The 23,432-nt window shown below is 41.1% G+C and overlaps 1 protein-coding gene across 2 annotated transcripts in view; it reads right to left on the reverse strand.

Annotated features, from left to right (window-relative positions):
- Positions 1–9,329: 9,329 nt before the first annotated feature.
- LOC135218271 (zinc finger and SCAN domain-containing protein 12-like) overlaps positions 9,330–23,432 on the reverse strand; it is a 214,549-nt gene continuing 200,446 nt past the window's right edge. For both annotated transcript variants that reach the window (XM_064254450.1, XM_064254449.1), the window contains one exon: positions 9,330–11,830. In XM_064254450.1, coding sequence (XP_064110520.1) covers positions 10,607–11,830 — 1,224 coding nt within the window. In that variant the 3' untranslated portion in view covers positions 9,330–10,606. The remainder of the gene's footprint in view (positions 11,831–23,432) is intronic.

A 23,432-nucleotide genomic window follows, 5' to 3' on the forward strand; every position in this document is an offset into this window, starting at 1 on the left:
AATCTAAGGCTTCTGAGAGGCAATCTAGTTTACTAAAGGATTCATTTTTTGACCACCTGTTCTTTGACTATTAAAAGATGATGATTCTTTAAATTATATCCAAATGATTACTATTAATTTAAGGTTATTAGTATTACTGTATGGACCTATGCAACAATATTTTTTAAACAAAAACTTTTATTTTATTAAAAGTCCTTCTGCTTTATTTTGGTATATGTATGTATAATTGATTCATGAGGAAACCTGAAGTGGGAGAATATGTAGATAACTTAACATGCTTTCCTGCCACAAATTGTTAGTATAAAGATGTGAATGTTAAGAGTAATGCGTATTTAGCAAGCAAAGAATGCTAACACCTAGGCCTAGGAACAAAACCTTGGTATTGAACAAAGTGTAACTGCAAAGGCAAATGTTTGCAGTTAACCATTATTTTTGAAGTACGTAGTTAAAAAATATAACATATAATTTTATCTTTTATGAAAATACAAATGTACCTATAACAAATATTGAATAAATATTTTCAAGATCATTTCACTGTCTTTGCACATTGTAGACCTATGTTCCAGGTGGTTTATGTTGCCTTCACTCAAATGGTTGTGTCACACATGCCACCCCAACTGCTAACATTGGTGGTTGTATTTTAGCTGGTGTAACACATGTACAGTGGTACCTCGACATACGAAAGGCTCAACTTAAGAAAAACTCGAGATACGAAAGCAAATACAAAGATTTTTTTGGCTCTACATATGAAAATAGTTCAAGTTACGAAAGGTTGATGCTGTAAAGTCCCAAGATTAGCCCGGACCACCGAGAACAATTTTAAAACTCGCGCGCCGCCAACTGAGTAAACTCACCACCATCCTCCCGCTCTCCCATTGGTTCCTGATGCTAGTCACCCCATAAGATCCTGCTCTCCTATTGGTCAGCATCTACCCCTTGTGCTCTATGTATTCTGTTGGTAAAAGGATGCTGTAAATTGAAAAACTTATTCATGCAATAAATTTAATAAAAAAAAAAAAACATTAGGTAAAGATAGAATAAGGAATAGAAATGAATGGTTATTGTACTGTTTGGTAGTTTCAGTAGTTGAAGAGAGATAATGAAAATTTATGGCTTACTGTGTGCTAGGAAAACTGATTGCTTGGCGATCATTCGGTACTTTTAGGTGCTGGATGTAAACAGAAGTTTGGAAGTTTTTTTTTTTTTTGATTGTTTATTATATAGTTAATGGTTACTTAATAATTATTTGAAATGAGTACATGCAATACATTGAATAGAAAAAATTGTGAATTAGATATCATAAAATATAAAATAAATCAGACTGCTATCATCGAAGCCAACAAATACGTATTTTCTAGAATTCTTCTTCTGTTTTAATATTACGTATATGTTTCATTATAGCTGTCATTAACTCGGTATCTCCATTAGGTAAAGATAGAATAAAGAATAGAAATGAATGGTTATTATACAGTTTGGTAGTTTCATTAGTTGAAGAGAGATACTAACAAAAATGATATTGTTAGTATACAATAAAGTTTTGTACATACTTACCTGGCAGATATATACTTAGCTTAGGTCTCTGACGTCACGACAGAAAATTCAAAACTCGCAGCACACGCTACAGGTAGGTCAGGTGATCTACCTTACCCGCCGTTACAAAACTTTATTGTATACTAACAATATCATTTTTGTACATGAACTTCCCTGCCAGATATATACTTAGCTGATTGACACCCTTGGTGGAGGGAAAGAGACACATACTCACCTAGAAAGTGGGGACAACACATGTTAAAGGAATAAAAATAAACCCTTGGTTCTTACCTGAATTAGGCAGAAGACTTCATAGTTACTGTCTATTAGTCTGCGTTGCCTAAAGAGTCTCAGCGAGGGCGTGACCTATAGCTGAAGAACTCTCTGGGTCTACCAATGGGAACTGAGTCCACTTACTTAGCAGAATTCAAACAGGGTCTGGTCAATGGGGATCAACCCGCTTACATGCCAGAGCCTATCACTACCAACCGCAAGGAGCCTCAAGCACAACCGATCACCTAGCCAATTACTAATATTAGTATACGAAAGAAGGAGCTGCCTCCTGCAACTTCCTTCGTACAACCAAAAACTCCAAATTAAAAACTAACAGGGAAAAGGATTAAAAAGGATGTGTTTCAGCTCCCTGCCCCAGCACTGAATCCGCCGATACGTAAGGGCCTAGCCCAAAACACTTTTCATACGTAATCGATACATCTTTTAGGTAGTGATTGGAGAAGACTGATTCACACCTCCAAAAAGTGGCCTTCATGAGGTTTTGTAAAGACATATTCTTCTTGAAAGCCAAAGACGTCGCGATGGCCCTCACTTCGTGCGCCTTGACTTTCAGAAGACTAAACTGTTGCTGACTGCACGATGTGTGGGCTTCTCTAATAACATTCCTGATAAAGAATGAGAGGGCTTTTTTTGATAAGGGCCTACTGGGGTCCCTTACAGAGCACCAGAGATTGCTCTCATTAGCAGCAAGTCTTCTCTTCCTTTGAAGATAAAATTTCAGGCTTCTCACCGGGCAAAGAGATCTCTCCTCTTCTGTCCCAACTAAGGAGGACAAGCTTTTAATTTCGAAGCTCCTGGGCCATGGTGAAGAAGGGTTTTCATTCTTGGCTAGGAAAGCCGGAAGAAAAGAGCAAAACGCGGATCCTCCTTGAAAACCTACCTCACCTTCTAGAGCCTGCAGCTCACTGACTCTCTTCGCTGAAGCTAACCCACAGAGAAAAAGAGTCTTCATCGAAAGGTCTCTGAACGAAGCTGTATGGGGAGGTTCGAATCTTGAGGACCTCAGAAAGAGCAGCACGACGTCTAGATTCCAGCTAGGAACTAAGTAGGAGGTTCTTTTAACCGTCTCAAACGATCTGATTAAGTCATGGAGGTCCTTGTCTTTGGATATGTTTAATCCTCTATGACGAAAAACTGAGGAAAGCATGCTCCTGTAGCCCTTGATGGTGGAGACTACTAACCCGCATTTTTCCCTCAGGAAGATAAGGAAATCTGCTATCTGAGTCACAGAGGTACTGGAGGAGGAAACTTTATGAGTCCTGCACCAACGTCGAAAAACGTCCCACTTCGACTGGTAGACTCTAGATGTGGAAGGTCTACGTGCATTGGCAATAGCCCTGGCAGACTTTGCAGAAAAGCCCTTAGCTCTGACGAGACTCTTGATTGTCTGAATCCAGTCAGACTGAGAGCGGGGAGGTTTTTGTGAAACCTGTCAAAGTGGGGCTGTTTGAGCAGATCGACTCTTAGTGGTAGGGATCTTGGAACATCCACCAGCCATTCCAGTACCTCTGTGAACCAGTCCTGGGCGGGCCAGAACGGAGCTATCAAAGTCATCCTTGCTCCCTCTGAAGCTGCGAACTTCCTTAGCGTTTCCCCTAGAATCTTGAAAGGCGGGAACGCGTAAAGATCCAGGTTTTTCCAATCCATCAGGAATGCATCTATTGCCACTGCTCTTGGGTCCGCAATAGGGGAGCAGTATAGATCTATCCTCGCATTCCTGGAGGTCGCAAATAGATCGAGATGGGGCCTGCCCCACGTCCTCCACAGCTCCTGGCATACGTCCGAGTGCAGAGTCCACTCTGAGGGAAGGACTTGATTCCTTCTGCTTAGCAGATCCGCTCTGACATTTCTTTCTCCCTGTACGAACCTGGTGAGAAGACTTATCTTCCTTTCCTCCGACCACAGGAGGAGCGATCTTGCTGTCTCGTACAGGGAGAAAGAGTGAGTCCCCCCTGTTTCCGAATGTAAGCCAGGGCTGTGGTGTTGTCCGAGTTGATCTGAACTGACTTTCCCTTTACGAGGGGTTCGAAGGTTTTGAGAGCGAACCAAATCGCTGTTAGCTCTTTCTTGTTGATGTGCCAGGACACCTGATCCCCCATCCAGGTGCCTGACACTTCTCTCGACCCGAGAGTAGCTCCCCAACCTATGTCCGATGCGTCCGCATATAACACTAGGCTGGGGTTTCGAACCTGCAATGAAAGGCCTTCCTTGAACAGGAGAGGGTCTAGCCACCAACGTAGATCCTCCTTTATCTCTTGCGAGATCTTGAACGCAAAGTCTAGACCTTGAGATCTTCGGTTCCAGTTCCTCGTCAGGAAGAACTGTAGGGGTCTGAGGTGCAACCTCCCTAGAGAAACAAATTGCTCCAGCAAGGAGAGTGTCCCCAACAGACTCATCCACTCCCTCGCTGTGCATACATCTTTCTCTAGAAAGATTGCTACCTTCTCCAAGCTTCGGGTTATCCTCTCTGGGGAAGGATACGCCCGAAAAACCTGAGAAGCCATCAGAATCCCCAGATAGATACGCTCTTGACTGGGGATTAGCTGTGACTTCTCGAAATTCACTAGCAAACCCAGAGAAGCTGCTAGATTCAGCGTTAATCGTAAGTCCTCCAGACATTTCTCCTTGGACTTGGCCCTGATTAGCCAATCGTCCAAGTAGAGGGAAATCCTCACTCCCTCGAGATGAAGCCACTGAGCAACGTTCTTCATCAGCCCAGTGAAGACTTGGGGGGCTGTGGAAAGGCCGAAGCATAGGGCCCTGAACTGAAAAACGTTCCCTCCCCACATGAATCTTAGAAATTTGCGTGAAGAAGGATGGATCGGCACGTAGAAGTAAGCGTCCTGAAGGTCCAGTGACACCATCCAGTTCCCGGGAAGAAGAGCTGCTAAGACTGATGAAGTCGTCTCCATAGCGAACTTCCTCTTCTTCACAAAGACGTTCAGGGCGCTTATGTCCAGAACCGGCCTCCATCCTCCTGAGTTCTTGGGAACTAAGAACAGACGGTTGTAGAAACCCGCGGAAAGAGGGTCCTGTACCATCTCTATTGCCTCTTTCTCCAACATCAGCTCTACTGCTAGAGCGAGGGCTTGATTCATTAGAGGGTCTTTGTATTTGGCCACCAGTTCCCTTGGAGTGGTGGTCAAAGGTGGCGGTCCAGACATCCGCAAAGTTCAGAAGTCTGGCACCTACAATTGTCTGGAGGACAGGCAAGCTACTTCTTGGCCCTAATAGACCGAGAGAAGGTCTTTCCTCTTCTGGGAAGAAGAGCGGGACGAAGGACCTCCTCGAAAGGGCTCTTGCCTAGTCTGAGTTTCCTTCTTCGTTTTCTGTTGGAACGAAGGTTTCGGTATTCTAGCTGAGCGAGCCAGCATATCCTGCGTCGCTTTTGCTGACAACGAGCTGGAGATGTCATTAATTATCTTCTTCGGGAAGAGTTGCGGAGAAAGTTGGGAATACAGCAAGGAAGCTCTCTGTGCATAAGAGACAGCCTTGGTAAGAAAGGAGCAGAAAACGGCCCTCTTCTTTACTACTCCTGCGCCAAAAAGGGAAGCAATCTCCCCGGATCCGTCTCTCACTGCCTTGTCCATACAAGACAGCACTGCGTGAAGGTCTTCAGGTGAAAGAGTGTCTTGTTCTTGAGTCCTCTTAGCCATGACTCCAAGGGTCCAGTCAAAAAAGTTAAAAACCTCTAAGACTCGGAACATTCCCTTCAGAAGGTGATCCAACTCGCTCATACCCCACGTCGTCTTCGCAGAATTAAGCGCCGAGCGACGTGCAGAATCCACCAACGAAGAGAAGTCCGAGTCTGCTGAAGAGGGAAGAGTCAGACCCAAGGGCTCTCCTGACTCGTACCAGAACCCCATCTTACCCGTAAGTTTGGACGGGGGAAAAGAAAATACGGTCTTGCCTTTCTCTTCCTTCGAAAGCAACCAGTCGTCAAAATTCTTAAGAGCCTTCTTCATCGACACTGTCGGTTTCATCTTAACGACTGAAGACTTCTTAGACGTATTGGTCGTTGAAAATAAGGACGGAGGTGACGGAGGAGCAACGGCCGAAAGAGACTCCCCAAAATCTTGCAAGAGGAGGTCGGTCAGTCTCTTGTATGAAGAAACTGAAGCATCCTTGGGCAAATCTTCCTCAGAATCCCCAAGGTATTCCTCAGAAGAATGACGTTTAGAAGCTCTACTACCAGGAGGAGAGCTATTCCTTGGAGAGCGCCTGTTCGGAGAGCGCCTACTGGGAGAATGTCCACTGGGAGAGCGCTTAAAAGGAGAGCGCCTACCTGGAGAGCGCCTACTAGGAGAGCGCCTACTTGGAGAGAGCCTACTAGGAGAGCGCCTACTTGGGGAGCGCCTACCAGGAGAGCGCCTGCTAGGAGAGCGCCTACTAGGGGAGCGCCTGCTAGGAGAGCGCCTACCAGTGGAAGCTCGCCTGTCGGAAACACAGTCTAATTCCTCAGAAGAGCGCCTGGACAAGGGAGAGCGCCTATCAGGCTCTCTGCGCTGCTAGGCTCTTGGCGCCTGCCCTCCTCAAAACGCCTGCCAGGCTCTTGGTGCCTATCAGACTCCAAACCCCTACCAGGCTCTTGACGCCTGCCACGGGGAGAGAAAACATCCCCGGAGGAGTCCCTGTCCGAAGCCCTGCGCTTACAAGGCTCTGAGCGCCTATCCAATCGGGAGTGAACCAACGGAGATGAATGCTTCCACTGGCGCCTACAAGGCTCTTGGCGCCTACTAGGCTCTTGGCGCCTACTAGGCTCCGAGCGTCCGTCAAAAGGAGAGCGGCAACCAGGCGAAGAACTCTTCCTTCGCTCCTGACGATAACGAGGCTCTTGACGTCTGTCAAGCTCTTGACGCCTAACTGAAGAGGAGCGGAAATCCTGAGGAGAGAGCCTGTCCGGCTCCTTACGCCTGACATGCTCAAAACTCTTGCTGGGAAGAGAGGAGAGCCTACTCGGAGATTGATCCCGAACTTCAGTCTGCACTTCAGACTTCCTGCTACGAGGCTCAAAAACTTCTCTAGCCGGAGGAGAGCTAGCAGAAGGGACGTTCTTAGACTTCTTCACCGGAAGCGAGGCGTCCTTCCGACGATGAGAAGTCCCGGCAATAGAATCAGCTAAAGCCGCAATCTGCGATTGTAGACCCACCAGGATACGCGCAGGAGATCTCTTAAATTCCTCTACAGGAGACGAAGTCCGAGACTGAACAGGAGAAGCGTAAACAGAAGAATTCTTGGCTCTCTTGCGTTCCACTTCTGGCTCTTCCGCGAAGGATTCGGGGCTGGAAGGAAGGGCGCAAGGAGCTTTCCAGGGCCTCTTGAGAGGGCGAGACGACTCCGAGGCGCTCCATCTACGCTTAGGAGAAGGCGACGAAGATGACGAGAAGCACTTGCGCAATAACTCCTTCTTGGTTCGATCCAAGGCAGCCTGGGAACGAGCAACAGGATCTGCCGAGGGGACGCCTGACCGGTGGGGGTTCTCCCTAACCTTCCTGCGGCTTTCGACTTTCCTCCTCCACTGGGTCTGGGAGTCTGGAAGAGGTCTAGGCCTGGAAGCGTTAGTGAGCCGGTCAGAAGCACCCTCCACATCACTAGGGGCACTGCACTGATCACTTGCACTATCTCTCTTACCTTGTCGAGAGCGAGCGAGGGTCTCCTTACTCCTGATCGAGGCTCTCCCGGAAGGAACTTCCGAAAACGAATCTTCGGGTTCAAAGCTGGGCGCAGGGGCTGAAACTGGAGAAGGAACTACTTCTACTACAGGGTTCTCAGCGTCAATCTCACTCACCCTCGATCTACTAGAGCTCCTTGAAGAAGCCTTGCGCGCCCTATCCTTCTCTAACTTTCTCACATAAGAAGAAAGAGCCTTCTAACCATCCTCATCCAAATTCTCACACTCTTTGCAAGGGTTAATAAAAGAGCATTCATTCCCTCTACAAGACGTAAATACAGAGTGAGGATCTAATGCAGCTTTCGGAAGTCTAACTTTACATTCCTTCACTGAACAAACCCTAAATAAACTAGGTTTCTTAACTTCAGAATCATCCATGATTATTAATTCTAAGAAAAAGCCAAAAGAAAAATCCAAATAACAATCCAAAAAGCGTATGCCAAGCCAACAAACAAAGGGTACTTCACCAAAATCCAATTCGTCGGCAACGAGAAAGAATTTAACTATCGTAAGGACTGAACAACAGGTGTTGTCCAGCCGGCGACAGAAAATAATCTGACAAGAAAGGGGGACTGGTACTTACACCCGCCACCCAGCGGCGGGCAAGGTAGATCACCTGACCTACCTGTAGCGTGTGCCGCGAGTTTTGAATTTTCTGTCGTGACGTCAGAGACCTAAGCTAAGTATATATCTGGCAGGGAAGTTCATGTACAAAAATTTATGGCTTACTGTGTGCTAGGAAAAGTGATTGCTTGGCGATCGTTCGGTACTTGTAAGAGCTGAATGTAGACAAACGATTGGAAGGTTTTTTTTTGTTTGTTTGTGTATTATAGTTAATGATTAATTAATAATTATTTTAAATGAGTACATACTGATTATTTATACATTTTATTGGCATATTCTAAGCTTTTAGCTTCTTAGGTTTAGATGCCAGAATCATAGACTAGGCTACAGTAGCAACTGCTAACATAGGCTAGGCTTATTGCTAAGGGACATATGGTAAAGTCCTAATATATGCAATAAAAATGGGGTTGAACATTATTTGCCATTGAATATTACTCAAGTATGTACAGTATTTTGCCTTTTTGGAGTCATATTTCTTCCGTCGGATCGGCGTCATAACCCTAGAACATGTGTTGTAGGCCTGGAAATATAATTTACTGGGCTGTTTTTGTAGGGCTTGGAATGGATTAGGCATTTTACATGTAAAATGCAGTTCAAGATACGAAAAACTCATGATACGAAGGCCGCCTCGGAACAGATTAATTTCGTATCTCGAGGTACCACTGTATTTATTTCTTTATCTCTTTTTCAGCATTGAGAGGTAAAAATAATAAAATACTATTTCAAATCTTATGGTTGCAATGAAACTGATATAAAAACAATGAATTTTTTTATTTTCACATTTGAACCTCCACTCAAATGGTTGTGTCACACATGCCACCCAACTGCTAACATTGGTGGTTGCATTTTAGCTGGTTTGACACCCGTATTTATTTCTTTATCTCTTTTTCAGCATTGAGGGGTAAAAATAATAAAATACTATTTAAAATCTTATGGTTGTAATGAAACTGATATAAAAACAATGAATTTTTTAATTTTCACATTTGAACCTAGGACTTCTTTGTCGAACACACTGGTGCTAGGTGAATGAAAGTTTTGAAAATTTTTTATCACTGTTATTCAGAAATTTGACTACACGTAATATTTTCTTACAGTTTTGATAGTATATGACAGATTTTACTCTTATGAAACATATTATGACCTTACTTTAAGAAGTAATTGTGTTATCTCATTGAAGAGATAAATATGCAGCATATTAATTGCCAGTCAGTGAATTTTGAACGAAATCTTATGCAGTCATGTCGCATCATTTCTGAGCGTGGCTGTACTAATATGCACTATTATGGCCAAGACCAACTATAAGAGAATTCTTTGAGATTTGGTTGCTATGTCCTTTGGAGCCATGGGGGAGACCATGTGAGTGTAGCTCCTTTGAGGATGAACAGTAACTACACTATCAAAAATTAAACAACTCGGCAGGTAAGTTGACTGAGCTTAATGCAGGCCATGACTACACATCCAAGTAACTCCTCACCGAGGTTTAAATGGCAAATACTATCTCCCAGCTTTATTTTGATTAGCAATGGCAGTATGTAAAGGCTTTTATTAAATTACGGTTAATGTCTACGGAAATTCCTTTCCCTTGTATTTTTCAGGACAAAAAATTACCCTGGCAAATATTTTCTGCTACGAATAAAATGGCGCCCATGTAATGGGTCACAAGACATCTTTACGACATAAATATCAATATAGTATGTATTATGACTATATTCCTATAATTTGGGAAATGAACAATTATTATAAAGATTTACAAAAACGGATGACAGTTACACAAATAAACACACCTAAAAAGTTGATAAAAGAAGAGAGAAAATAACTCTATCATTATTTATGATTAGCTTTCCATAAATTTTTTTAATAAATTTTATATATTGTACTATGATTAACTGAAATTGGGCTTCACTGTATACAATACAACAGTTCACTAACCCTGATATACACAAAATCAGATTAAATACACACATACTGATGAGCAAGGACTTTTCAAATATACTTAAAAGACAACTGAGAATATAATAATCCAAATTTTACTAGTAGAATATTTCCTCTTTCTACATTTTGTTCCATAACGCAAAACTGATGAAAGACTCTTTTACTTGCTAATGAGCTTTTTGTATATATATTTACTCCTGGTTATAGTTATACGATTATTTAAATGCCCTTATAGTATAAGAATTAGGAATAATGGGAATTTATCTGGTAAAACATGCCCTATTTCCAAATACTCTTCAAGACTGCAAAACAGACAAAAGACATTCTTAGTTGCTAATGAGCTTTTTGTATTTGTTTACTGCCTGTTCTAATTATATTTTTCTTCTCTTTCATTGAGTACAATCCCACAATTTTTTACAAACTTAAATGCTGATGATGGAAGACGCAGACGCCAGAAAAAAACCATTTAGCTCCGCCTTTTCCCTGTGGAGTACATTTTAGACATGGCCTTGTATACTCTAAAATGATTAATATTGCAACTACAGGCCTTCAGTGTTACTGATATTGTAAATCATGTAAGAGTCGAACTACCATGGGCACTGGAGACTGCTGAGTAGAGTTTTGTTCCACTGTCTGAAACTGGAAGTTTGTGTAAGGGTTATGATGTTCCATTAGGCCTTGATGGTGAATCATAGATGGATTTCCTTGGGTTGGTGGAAGCATGTTGGTTGTGTGATGAGCTGGTGCAAAGGTTGAAACTCCTGAAGCTGGAATAGCACAAGCCATCGGCTGAGAATAAGTTGGATGGACCATATTCATGGGAGGAGTCATAGGTTTTTGTTTGAGTTTCATTTCCCTTGGTGGGAGCATTCCAGGTGGTGGAGGTGGGGCACTTTCTGGTAAGTTTAATTTACGTCGTTGGTTGGCTCCAATATAAACAGTTTTATGGACCTTTTTAACATGATCTGAAATGTGGCTTGGTCCATGGAAACATTTTCCACAATGTGGGCATTCATATGGAGTCTCACCAGTATGTTTTCGGCGATGATATTTGAGATGCGAACATACCTTGAATGCTTGACCACATATATCACAAACATACTTTCTTACATTTTCATGAACAACTCTAATATGTGTTTTTAAATCACTTGGACTACAGAATCCTTTACCACAGATTTCACATACATTTTTTCGGCCTTCTGGTCCACCATGCATTCGGCGCCTATGGGTCACCATATTGGTAAGACTATGGAACACCATTTTACATTCAGGACATGGATGCTGCACTTCTTTGGTATGAACTGCATTTATGTGAATTCTCATAGCTCTAGAATCTGAAAAAGGTTTACCACAAACTTCACACATAACTTCATTTTTTCTTACCTTTAAATGAACTCTCTCTACATGTTTTCTCAGGTCACTTGGGCAAATAAATCCTTTATTACAAATATCACACAGTAACTTACGGGCCTCATCTCCTTGATGTACACGACGAAAGTGATTTTGCATATTTCCTTTCTGATTAAATGTTTCTTTGCATGTAGGGCACTCAAAAACCTGAACCTTTTCATGAATAGTTTCTACATGAACTTTCAGTCCAGTAGGACTAGAAAATTTCTTATTACACAGCTTACAAATATACTGCTCTCGTTCTATACCCATATGAATAACTAGACAATGCTGTCGTAACTGCATAAAAGTGTCGAATACGTCATCACATTCGGTACACGGATAATGTATCTCCTCTTGATGCGCCTCTGCTAAGTGAGTCTTAATATCCTGAAATTTCACCAAAATCAATAAAATAAAATAAATAGAAAACTTTTCAGCTGTGAACTATTTACCCATTGAATACTTGTGTGTATGTGAGAGAGAGAGAGAGAGAGAGAGAGAGAGAGAGAGAGAGAGAGAGAGAGAGAGAGAGAGAGAGAGAGAGAGAGAGAGAGAGAGAGAAAAAAAATATGTATTAGTATTACAACTGGCAAAAACTATCCCTGTGATGTAATGCAATATATCTGAGATATACTGGAAGCCCATTACAAATGGATGGCATATAACAAGCCATTCGGAGAAATTATACTTTTTCTTATTCTTAGCATAGTGCTTTATTCTAATTTAATGTAGAGCAATGTTATGACATGCACTCTCTATGGCATCCATGAATTAGAAAAGAATTGCTAATTCAGCTAATACTCATAAGAGCAAATACTTTTTATCCAAGTTAACAAGGGTAACAGCTGTAAGTTTTAAATGAAATGGCAATATTCAACAGACCTAAATATACAACATTGTAATTAGTAATGTGATAGAAATTTAATGCTTTAAAGAAAAATTCTGTAGAGCACACTGTTTACTCAATATAGCATAAAGGAAAGTTGAGTGTATCAACTGAAAACTATAACACCTTTGCAAGCAAAACTTCATTAACATAAACAAGAAATGCATTTCATACATCCCAGGATAAGTAGGCATGTAACTTACAATGAAGCGTTTTGGCAAATGGAAGTAGTCATCCCTAACATCTCCAGTAGACATGTAAGGACCATAAATTAGCTTCTAGTTTAGCATATTCATTTACCTTCATGTTAATTCAGTAACTACAGGCTGAACTTTTCTTTTGTCAGGCTTCTAAATTAGATGCATTTTCATCACTGTGATTGCTTTTGTCAGCAGTTAGGAGTAAGTAAGGGAGATATTTCATGTTTCCAATAGTACTTAATAATAAGTAATGACAAGAAACTATCTGGAGTAGTTATTCTAGGCATGGTACGAACATGAGAATACCCGAGGTCACCAAAGTCTTAAAAATGAGGTCCTCTACCCTGGATGTTTCATTCACAATCTAACCAATTACAGCATAAAATGAGCTGAGGGAGTGCAAATATGCCATTCAAAGAGTCATTTTATGACTTGACTACATATTTATATGACATTAATGACAACATACCTTGTATTTTTAGTCCTCACACATATAAGAGTGAAATACAAACCCTTAATGATTTTTCAATGTGACAACATATCTAAATTGTGAAGAGTGCATATCAAAGAAAAAATGATGAAGCTGATACTATTCTTAAAAGCCCTAAACCATTTATAAAAGTAAGTATGGGCTATGCACAATGACCATTAATCAAACCTGATATGTATTCAACAACTGTTTATAAATGCAGCATTTTCCACCCCAACTAAATAAAAAAATAAGAATTTATAAAGTTGCAAAAGAATTCAAATGAATTTACTCTGCCTAATTCTTATGGTGTATTAGTTTATAACAGTACTACTGTCCAATGTCAGCAATTTGTAAAATATTCTCTTCCAGTGAACAAATTTACTATCAACCTTGATACTCATAATCCTTAACTAAACAATATTCAGGCATCAAAATTTCTCTAAAAATTGGATGAACTCATTTGTAATCAATAGTTATAGCTGTTAATCAAAATCAAATCTTATCTAAAAAAAAAAAAAACCATGAAACTGGTTACATACAAAAGTTGGTTGAATTTCAAATGAGTGTAGTATGCATTTCACAATATATTTTGCATGTTACAACTTACAAATAATTTGGTGTTCTGCTTTAATATAATATTTAAGAGCACAAAAATAATACATACATACATACAAAAACCAATTTTAAAGAGCATTCAAGATAGTGATTACCACATAGTTCTCAGGTAATAACATTTATCAATATTGTTTAGGGTCTATGCAATATTCAATCACAATAACTTATCAAACAAAACTATAATCAATATTCAGAGTTTTTGCTTCTGTAAAATGACAATATTTTTTTTATTTAGATCACCAGCAAATTTTTTTTTATTCTTCTCATAGTACAGTACTCAAAAAATTTTCCAAAAATACCATACACATTCCATCAGCAGCTTGTAAATTTTTTTATGTATATTATGAATAAAACAGGTTTTGACAAAGGAAAAACCTATTTTTGGTAGTCGCTGTTGAGTCCTCAAGGGAGTACCCTTCCATGGGCTACCCAGAGCTCCATGGTGACCAGACTAATGTCAAAGAATTCTCTTAACTGGTCTTATGGCCGGGTATATTTTGTAATGATAAACATTATAACATGTGGTAGAGTATAAATGGACTCTGTAATAGGGCACTTTCTTTATCCTCAGCGAATGCTAATACCCAGTTCTCCTACTACATCAATACCGCAAGAAGATGAAGAAGTGGTTATGCGCATGCTCACCATCATATTGTTTACATATCACCAAAAGACGTCATTCCTTTCTGTTGGTCAATGTAGGATGATGCCATACCCAAAACCCATGTCTTTTTGTCAGGGAAGTGGGAGGGTTTTAGGGACTCAACAGCGACTACCAAAAATAGGTTTTTCCTACGTCAAAACTAGTTTTTTGATAGCATAGTCGCTGTCTCGTCCAAAAGGAGCTTTACAAAGAAACTGACAGGTGACAAAAGCTCTTGGATTTAAATCATAACAACCCAAAAACATTTTTGGTCCAGGGTGAAGCCACTCGTTTCAAGGCCACTTCTTTATTCCAAATACCTTTAGGTTTGGCAACAAAAAAACAAGAAAGTATGTGCGAACTTAAGTTTTTCAGGGTGAACTTCTGTGGTGACTTACCTAAGCGATAATTAGCATACTTGCCTGTTGGGATGACCCATGGTTTGTCAATGCAGCGCCTATGGGTCAGCAATATCCAAGCCACCTACCGATACACAGTGTAGTCAAATTTGTTCAAGCTTGTGGCAACTGTTGCTAGAGTGTAGGAAAAAACAGACCTTTAGGGATGTCTGGCATTACCTCTAGGTTACCTTAAGTGCATGAAATGGGCATAATGTTATGTCTGCTAATTATAGTTTACTTTGAATAAAAGATTTCCTTCTTGCAAGATAAAAATTGATTGTCAGCTCTTTGCTTGATGTGATGTCCCTGTCCAAGAGAGCCCAGTTTACTAATACTAGCTCCTGATGCTATTGAAATCAAGAATATTTGCATACTGTAGCTTGTGGTTGGGGTTGTCCCCCTCTAAGGGGAAGACCCGTGATTTGTATCAGGTCCACTGAATTGCGAGGCTGATTGAAGTCTAAGACCTTTGTTCAAAGACCAAGTAATTGGAACCCCTTTAGAGCAAAGCAATAGGAACCAATGCCTGTTTGGCCCGTTTGGGGCTATAAAGTAAGCTGTTCCTTAGTAGGTTAGGAGTTTGCTCAAAACCCTCAAAATCTGGAACTATGGAGGAAAGGGTATATTGTCCTCCATTTATTCCAGTCTCTTGCTGTTGATTGACTGGCAGTTTTGATTCACACATGTGGCGAACAGGTCCTCTTCCATTTGTGGAAGCATGTTGGCTATTTTCTGAAAGAGTGGTTGTTCAACTCCACTCTGTTAAGGCTGTCATTTTCTTTGATAGGGAATCTACTATTACATTAAGACACCGCAAAAGGTGAATTGCAGACAAGTACCACTTCCTTTCTTGCCCCATCAAAGGATGGCTAGCATCACCAAATTGAGATGAGGTGAGTATTATCCTGACCTCTTAATGTAAGACACTGCAATCATGTTGTCTAGAACCAAATAAATGTCTCTCTTCTGGAGGCTCGAGTTTTTTGAGACACAAAAAGACAGCCATCAGCTTCAGGGAAATTGATACAACAATTCCTGACGCTCCTCCCAACGGCCTCCCAACTTGTCAACAAGGCAAACCTGTGTGTATTGTCATTCATACAAACTGAGGAGTCAGGGTGACCTGTTTCGCCACAGATTCCTTCCAGGATCAAGGACGAAGTATCTCCCCAACTTTTTTATTCTTTTGGTGAGGTTGATCTCGCATCTTGTTTGTTGCATGCAACTTCACATTCATTGTTTGTAGTCCCAGTATTGGATCTATTATTGATGCAAATTGTAACAAGCCCATCATATATTCTAATTACTTTTTTGGAAACCGGGTAGCGCAAGGCACATTTTGAGGACTTGCCTCATTCTGTTTTGAGTATGATGCGGGAGAGACAATCTTCTTCCTAGCTTAAACCCATTTTTATATGGGGTCGCCATTGCGAATGAATCGTCTCCATCGATTTCTGTCCTGTGCCTCGTTCTCATTTATAACTTTCAATACCATATCTTCCCCTACACAATCTCGCCATCTCTTTCTTGGTCTTCCCTTCTTCCTTCTACCCCACACTTCCATTTCCATCGTGTCTTCCAACTTGATGTTCCTCCCTTCGTAACAGGTGTCCATACCATCGAAGCCTTCCTTCCTGTATTTTCTTCGATATTTCAACTATCTTTGTCGATCCTCTTATATACTCAATCTAATCCTATCTTCCCTTGTTACTCCCGACATCCATCTCAACATTCTCATTTCTGCTACATCTATCTTCTTCTCCTCTGTTTTCCTCATACTTGCTGTTTCTGTTCCATATAACATTGCTGGTCTGACCACTGTCCTATGACACTTTCCTTTCAATTTCAGAGGGACCTTCTTGTCACAGAGGACCCCTGATGCAGACCTCCAGTTATTCCATCCTGCCTGAATTCGGTGTCTCACCTCTTGGTCCATGCTTCCACTATCCTCTAATACGGACCCTAAGTACTTGAACTTCTGTACTTTCTTTATTTCTTCCCCACCCAATCTTATGCTACTTCCACCATCCTCAGTAATACTGGAACACATATATTCGGTTTTTGATCTGCTTATTCTCATTCCTCTCTCCTCAAGTGCCGCTCTCCATCTCTCAAACCTCCCGTCCAACTCCTCCCTCCCCTCTGAACACTACACAATGTCATCTGCGTATAATATGCACCATGGCACTGCTTCTCTAACATCCCTGGTCATTACATCCATCACCATGTTGAAGATGAATGGGCTAAGTGCTGAACCCTGGTGTAATCCAACTACTATCTCAAATCCATCCATCTCTCCAACACTGCTCCTCACTCTAGTATACACATTCCTGTACATCTCCTGAATAATTCTGACATACTTTTCCGGCACCACCTTCTCCCTCAAACATCTCCATATTTCTTGCCTTGGTACTCTGTCATAGGCCTTTTCAAGGTCTATGAAATACCAGACGCAGGTCTCGTTGTTTTTCTCTGAATTTCTCCATCAGCTGCCTTATGCAAAATATTCCATCCGTTGTGCCGCTTCCCTTCATAAATCCTAACTGTTCCTTCCCTATCCTCACTTCCTCTCTCAGCCTGCTATCTATTATTCTTTCCAAAATCTTCAACATGTGAGACATTAGTTTTATACCTTATATAATTACTGCATTCCTGGACGTCACCTTTACCTTTAAATATAGGTATCAATATGCTTTCCCGCCATTCTTCTGGTATCTTTTCCTGTTCAAATATTTTTACCATCAGATCATACAAGATGTCTACCCCTTCCTCTCCTAAGGCTTTCCAAACTTCGACTGGGATTAAGTCAGGTCCTGTTGCCTTCCCATTCCTCATTCTTTTTAAGGCTCGTATTACTTCATCCCTAGATATCCCCATTACCATTCCCATGTTTACTTGTCCATCCTCTCTTACAAGTCTTTCATTTTCTTCATTTAGCAGTTGTTCGAAATAATCTTTCCATCTTTTCAGGATGTCTTCTTCCTTTTTTTTTTATGACCGTACCATTCCTATCTTTCATTTGCTTAATATGGGTGATGTCCTTTGTTCTTTTATTTCTTACTTTTGACAGTTTGAGCATCTTACTCAACCCTTCCTTGGTTTCCAGTTCATTATAAACCTCTTCATATGACCTTGCCTTAGCTTGAGCTACCACCCTTTTTACTTCTTTGTTTCTTTCTCTTAATCTTTCTCTGTCCTCCTGCAGCTGTGACTCTTCAAATCTCTTCTTTGCCTCCCTTTTACCCTTCACCACTTCCCCAACCTCTTCTCCCCACCACCAACTCCCCTTTTCCTTCCATACTATTCCAGATGTTTCCCCTAGTATCTCCTTTCCATGTCTTCTAATCACTGATGCATTATGCCTCCACCATTCTCCCACATTTTCAATTCCCAGATCAACCTCTCCCAGCACTCTTCTCCTGAACTCTCTCTTCTTATCATTATCCCTTCCCTAACAACACTTGATTTTCTTTACCCCATTGGTTTTTGTTTTCTTTTCTCTTTTCATCTTTAAATCCATACAAAGGAGCCTATGTTGGGGGGCACCGTGGTCACCTCTTCTTTTTGTAGAATGTGTTCACTACTGCCATATCAAAGGACACGGCAAAGTCTATTATACTCTCTCCTGGGTTTCTCTCCCCAATCCCATGTCCTCCATGCACACGTTCAATTACATCCTTTTCATTTCTGACAAGTCCATTAAAGTCTGCCCCCACTACAGTCCTCTCCTGGTCTTCCAGTTCTTGCATTACCTCACTCATTTCGTTCCAAAAACGGCTCTTTTCTTCCTCTGTACAGCCCACTTGTAGAGCATAAGTGCTAATGATGTTCATTGTTTCCCCTCCATAACATATCTTCATTCTCATAATGCGGTCCTTCTTTCTACTCACTTCTGTCACTGCATTCTTCATTTCCCCCGACAACACTACACCAACACCATTCCTACCCTGCTCATTTGCTCCACTATAGATTAGCTTGTAGCCATCCCCCAGTTCTTTGGCTTTATTACCCTTCCATCGAGTTTCCTGCACACACAAAATATCCACTCTCTTTAGCCTCTTCAACTCCGCCAACTCTCTTCCTCTTCCTGTCATAGACCCAATATTGAGCTGGCCTATTCTGATCACATTTAGAGCTCGCTTCTTTAGCTGCACCCGCTCATGATGCAGTAGGCCTTGCCTTGTCACAGAGTTAGGGCGATGTGTCTGTGCGTCATTTACGGAGTACGCCCTAGCACTATTCTCATCAATACTAGACTCATTTCATTGGTTCTGGCATGGGTTTTTAGTCTGATGCCATTCCTGACACCAACCTTCCCTATTTATCCGGGCTTGGGACCAGCACCCACTGAGACTGGCTTGCCTCCACAGGTGGCTAGATTGATCGGGGAGAGACAATAAGCTGTGGAAAGTATCCCAGCATAGTCCCAGCTACTGAAAGTGTCTGCTTGGTGTGAGGTGGGATTTTGCCAATTTATCATAATATCTTTTGACCATAGTCAGCTGACCAATGCTCTTAGTTTTTCCAAGCACACTTTTCTTGTTGCCCCCCAGATCGACCAGTCATCTAGGTGGGCTATTATAGCTGTATTTCTGACATCTCGAAGAATTGCCATTACTAATTTTGTCAAATCTTAGGGCACTATTTACCCCACAGGTCATGGCTTTGAACCTGTACATATCTTTCCCTATCCAGAGCCTCAGGATGGGACAGAAGGGAACGACGACAAGGACATGCCAGTATGCATCTTTCAGATCTAAGTTCCTTTTAGAACAATTGAATGCATTAGGGCAAAGGTAGTTATTTGGAAAATATGGCAAACAGTGTGCTTGTTCAATGTTGATAGGTCCAGGATCACTCTTCGTTTGGAGGAATCCTTTTTGGGTACACTTAGAGAGAGACATGCTTGATGAAAAATATCAACACATATTCCTCTATGGCTCTCATAACAGGGACTATCTGCATGTAACATTCCAAAGAGGGGGCTGGTTTTTGGAAGAACCCCTTTACAGGAGTGGGATGGGTGAGACTGTTCCCACCCCAGCCTGTTCAAAATTAGTGCTGTGTCCCCATAGGGAAGACTTCAATTGCCTGTGGTGTCATTGAAGTCGACACCCAACCATACCATTCCCAATGGTATCCACCTCTTCCTCTACCTCTGCCTTTGATAGGCATTCCATTTGTTGCTTTTCTACTTCCTATCAGAGGGTCTTTGGACCTTGTGAAAAATTTTCTTGCTATTGTTTGTTTGTTTGTCTGTTTGTATGGTGTTTTTACGTTGCATGGAACCAGTGGTTATTCAGCAACGGGACCAACGGCTTTACGTGACTTCCGAACCACGTCGAGAGTGAACTTCTATCACCAGAGACACACATCTCTCACTCCTCAGTGGAATGGCCGAGAATCGAACCCGCGACCACCGAGGTGGAACACCAACACCATACCAACCACGCCACTGAGGCGCTTGCTATTGTTGTTTTCCTTTGTGAAGCATCATCCCATCTGAGTACCTACCTGTTCTTTGAGGAAGAAACCATTAGGGGTGACAGAAGGCTTACCTTTTTAGGAAAGCCTTTTTGGTTTGGGTAAGGGGATGTTTTGGATTTTTCTTTCCTAAATTCCCCTTTTTTCCAAAAGACAGTACTTTTAAACAATTCTGTTGGCGGGCTTGCTTGTTAGGTTTTTAACCACCACAGACTCTTCAACACGTCCTTACAGAAAAGGTTATGATGTAATAATTTACATTGGGAAGTGACTAGTTGGAGCCCTCCAATGTTTCCATTTGCACTTTTATGTGCCACTTTAGCAAGTCATAGGATGCTTGCCACAGGGTTCTCATAAGACTTTTAACCACAACAGCAACAACTGTTCTGGAACATTTTGAATGACTTTTGATGGCAGCTTCCAGCGAGGTGGGAGAGGTCACAAGACTAAAGAGGTGGATCCTAATACAATATTCTGTTGAAGCTATCGACTATGAAATTCTACTCATAGGGGTCGCAAATTGCTGTGTAGCTATAAATAAAGGAGGCTTTTCCCCTTCAGAAAGGAGCTGTTGTGTTACCCATTCCCTGGTGGAGTTTTCCCAAACTCGGATGACCGAGACAAATGGTTTCAATTCTGCCATTATCTCTAGTCTTTTAATCACTACAAAATTCTGAAAATATGTCTTAACAAGATTAATAATTTTGAAAATGAAGGGACAGAAGGCTGGAACTCTTTGGTGAGTAACTCTAGTCTCAATAAAGGTGTGTCCTATTATTTTTAATGCTATAGACACAGACAAGAAGACCATTTCTGTTAGTGGTCTTTTACATATACAGCTTCGATCATAGTTTTTCTCTCATTAATTAGATATTTACTCAAGTGAGAGAAAATGCACACTGATGCCTCTAACCAAGGTACTTGGTATCATTAGGGATGAGTATTGGAGCCCCTGTCATGTTTTGATATGAAGTTTTTTTATTCAGAACTGACCAATAGTGGTTTCCGGTCGTAATTCCAATACTATACCATATAATTGGGGAACATTTGCATCCCATCTCACTTTTGGGTAACAGGATATAGTATTTTTACACTTAAGAGTGTTGAATTAAGCTAAATTCCTTTTTGGAATCATGCACCATGCTCATACATTGCTGTTCTGTGACAATGACATTTTCAGATGTTATTCACAATTTCCATATGGAATTGAATAAATACCGCAAATCGTTTATCCCTTCAGGGGGAGCTTGCCTAATCCTACTGAGCATCTACAGCTGAGCTGCAAATGCCTGTTCCCCAGGGGCAGAGGTCTTGGGTGAATTACCATAACCCTCTGAAACTGTTGTCATTTCCATTGGGTTCAGGTGGATCCTTGCATCCCTTTTGGGGGAAGGATCCTACCTTCCTTCATAATTGATTATATGCCACAAGCTGTGTATCCTGTATGGGGAAGCTTGCACATTTTGACTGAGCTTCAACAACTGAACTGCAACAGCCATTATCAAAGGGGCAGAAGTCTTGGGTAAGTTACAATATCCCACAGAAAATATAGTAATATCAGTTGGAGTCAGATGGATCCTAGTATCCCTTTTGGGAGAAAAAATCTTCTCAGCATCGATAGCTGTAAATGGGGATAGAATTCTTTTTTATAAGGCTTCTCCCATGGCTACTTGAAATTTGTGTCCGTGATCCATCTGGAACCAGCAGAGTCATTTCAGTGACAATGTCACTTCATATTACATAGTAAGAATATCTCCCGTGTAAAAATGCCTCTATTTACCTGGAAGGTAGTGGGGACTGATTTTACTGGGTTCTTGCCCAAACATAAAACACCTGAGAGGTACTGGGGACTAATGTTACTGGGTTTTGACCCAATTGACCCAAACATAAATCTCGGTCTGAGAAAAAATGGTTACATATCTGGCGCAGGAGTTTTGCCAGAAAGATATAATTTTCCCTTTCCTTAGTTCTACTGAAACCTAGGAATCACTGGGACAGCTTAAAATGAGCAATTTCATCATTAAAACTTGCATGTGCAGTAGTGCCTCAGGATGCGAAATTAATCTGTTCCAAAGCGGTCTTCGTAACCTGATTTTTTCGTATCTTGAACCCCATTTTACATGTAAATTGCCTAATTCATTCCAAGCTCTACAAAAACACCCCAGTAAATTTTATAATAAAGCTAATTGACCAATAAATAATGAAATACAACAATTTGGACCATTCAATACCTAACTTAAACTACATATACTACTATGTACTACATACCTGTAAATAAAGTGTATTAGTGTTTAGTGTACATGGTACAAGAAATACTGTACGTACATATGTATGTAGTAAAATGTGGAACCTTACCTTTTGAGTGGCGACAGAGGAGAACAAATGGCAGAAAACATGAACACTTAACTTTACGAAACACATTAAAAAATGGCAGAAAACATTAACACTAAACTTTATGAAACACATTAACAAATGGCAGAAAACATTAACACTTAACTTTATGAAAAACTTAAAATTAAATTGTATTTTTTTTGTCTTTTTTTATTTTTACATTTTTTTTACTTTTTTACACTTTACGTTTTCTACAAAATTTCAATTTCTTCACCACTTTCAACTTTCTGTTTTTTCGTATTACTTGGATCTTTCTGTTTGCTTACTCCTACTAAAGACCTCTTTAAGAAATAACTATCCAAGGAAGATTGCTCCAGCCTGCTTTTCACAATGTTCCTGAAACTATTCAGGCAAACATCATCGAACTACACAAGCATACGACCTGTGTAAGCCTTTTCAGTGTGTCTCTTATCTACAAATGACTGCACTTTATGAAAAGCAGCTAGAGCATCCTTAAGTTCTGCTGCTGTCATAGGGTCCTCCTCCTCCTCCTCGCTGCTGCTAGAGAACTCTTCTTGAATGACATTATGTTGCATGGCCTCCAACTCCTTCAGGTCATCCATCGTAAGCTCCTCTTGGTGCTCCTCGAAAAGGTCATTGATGTCATCCTCGTCAACGACCAGCCCCATGGACTTGCCGAGAGCAACAATCTCATCAAGATCTGGTTGCGAAACAGTTTCAGGATCGTCAACTGTTTCTGAATCTGCATCAGCTTCGCCCATGTCGAATCCTTCAAAGTCTCGGGTGGATACGGCATCAGGCCAGAGTTTCCTCCACAAAGAATTCAAGGTTCTCTTTGAAACCTCCTGCCAAGCTTGATCGATGAGTCAGATGCATATCATGATATCAAAATACTCCTTCCAAAATTCACGCAAGGTGAGGTTTGTGGTATTGGTG

This window comes from Macrobrachium nipponense, chromosome 9 (assembly GCF_015104395.2).
Source record: "Macrobrachium nipponense isolate FS-2020 chromosome 9, ASM1510439v2, whole genome shotgun sequence".
Classification (NCBI taxonomy): domain Eukaryota; kingdom Metazoa; phylum Arthropoda; class Malacostraca; order Decapoda; family Palaemonidae; genus Macrobrachium; species Macrobrachium nipponense.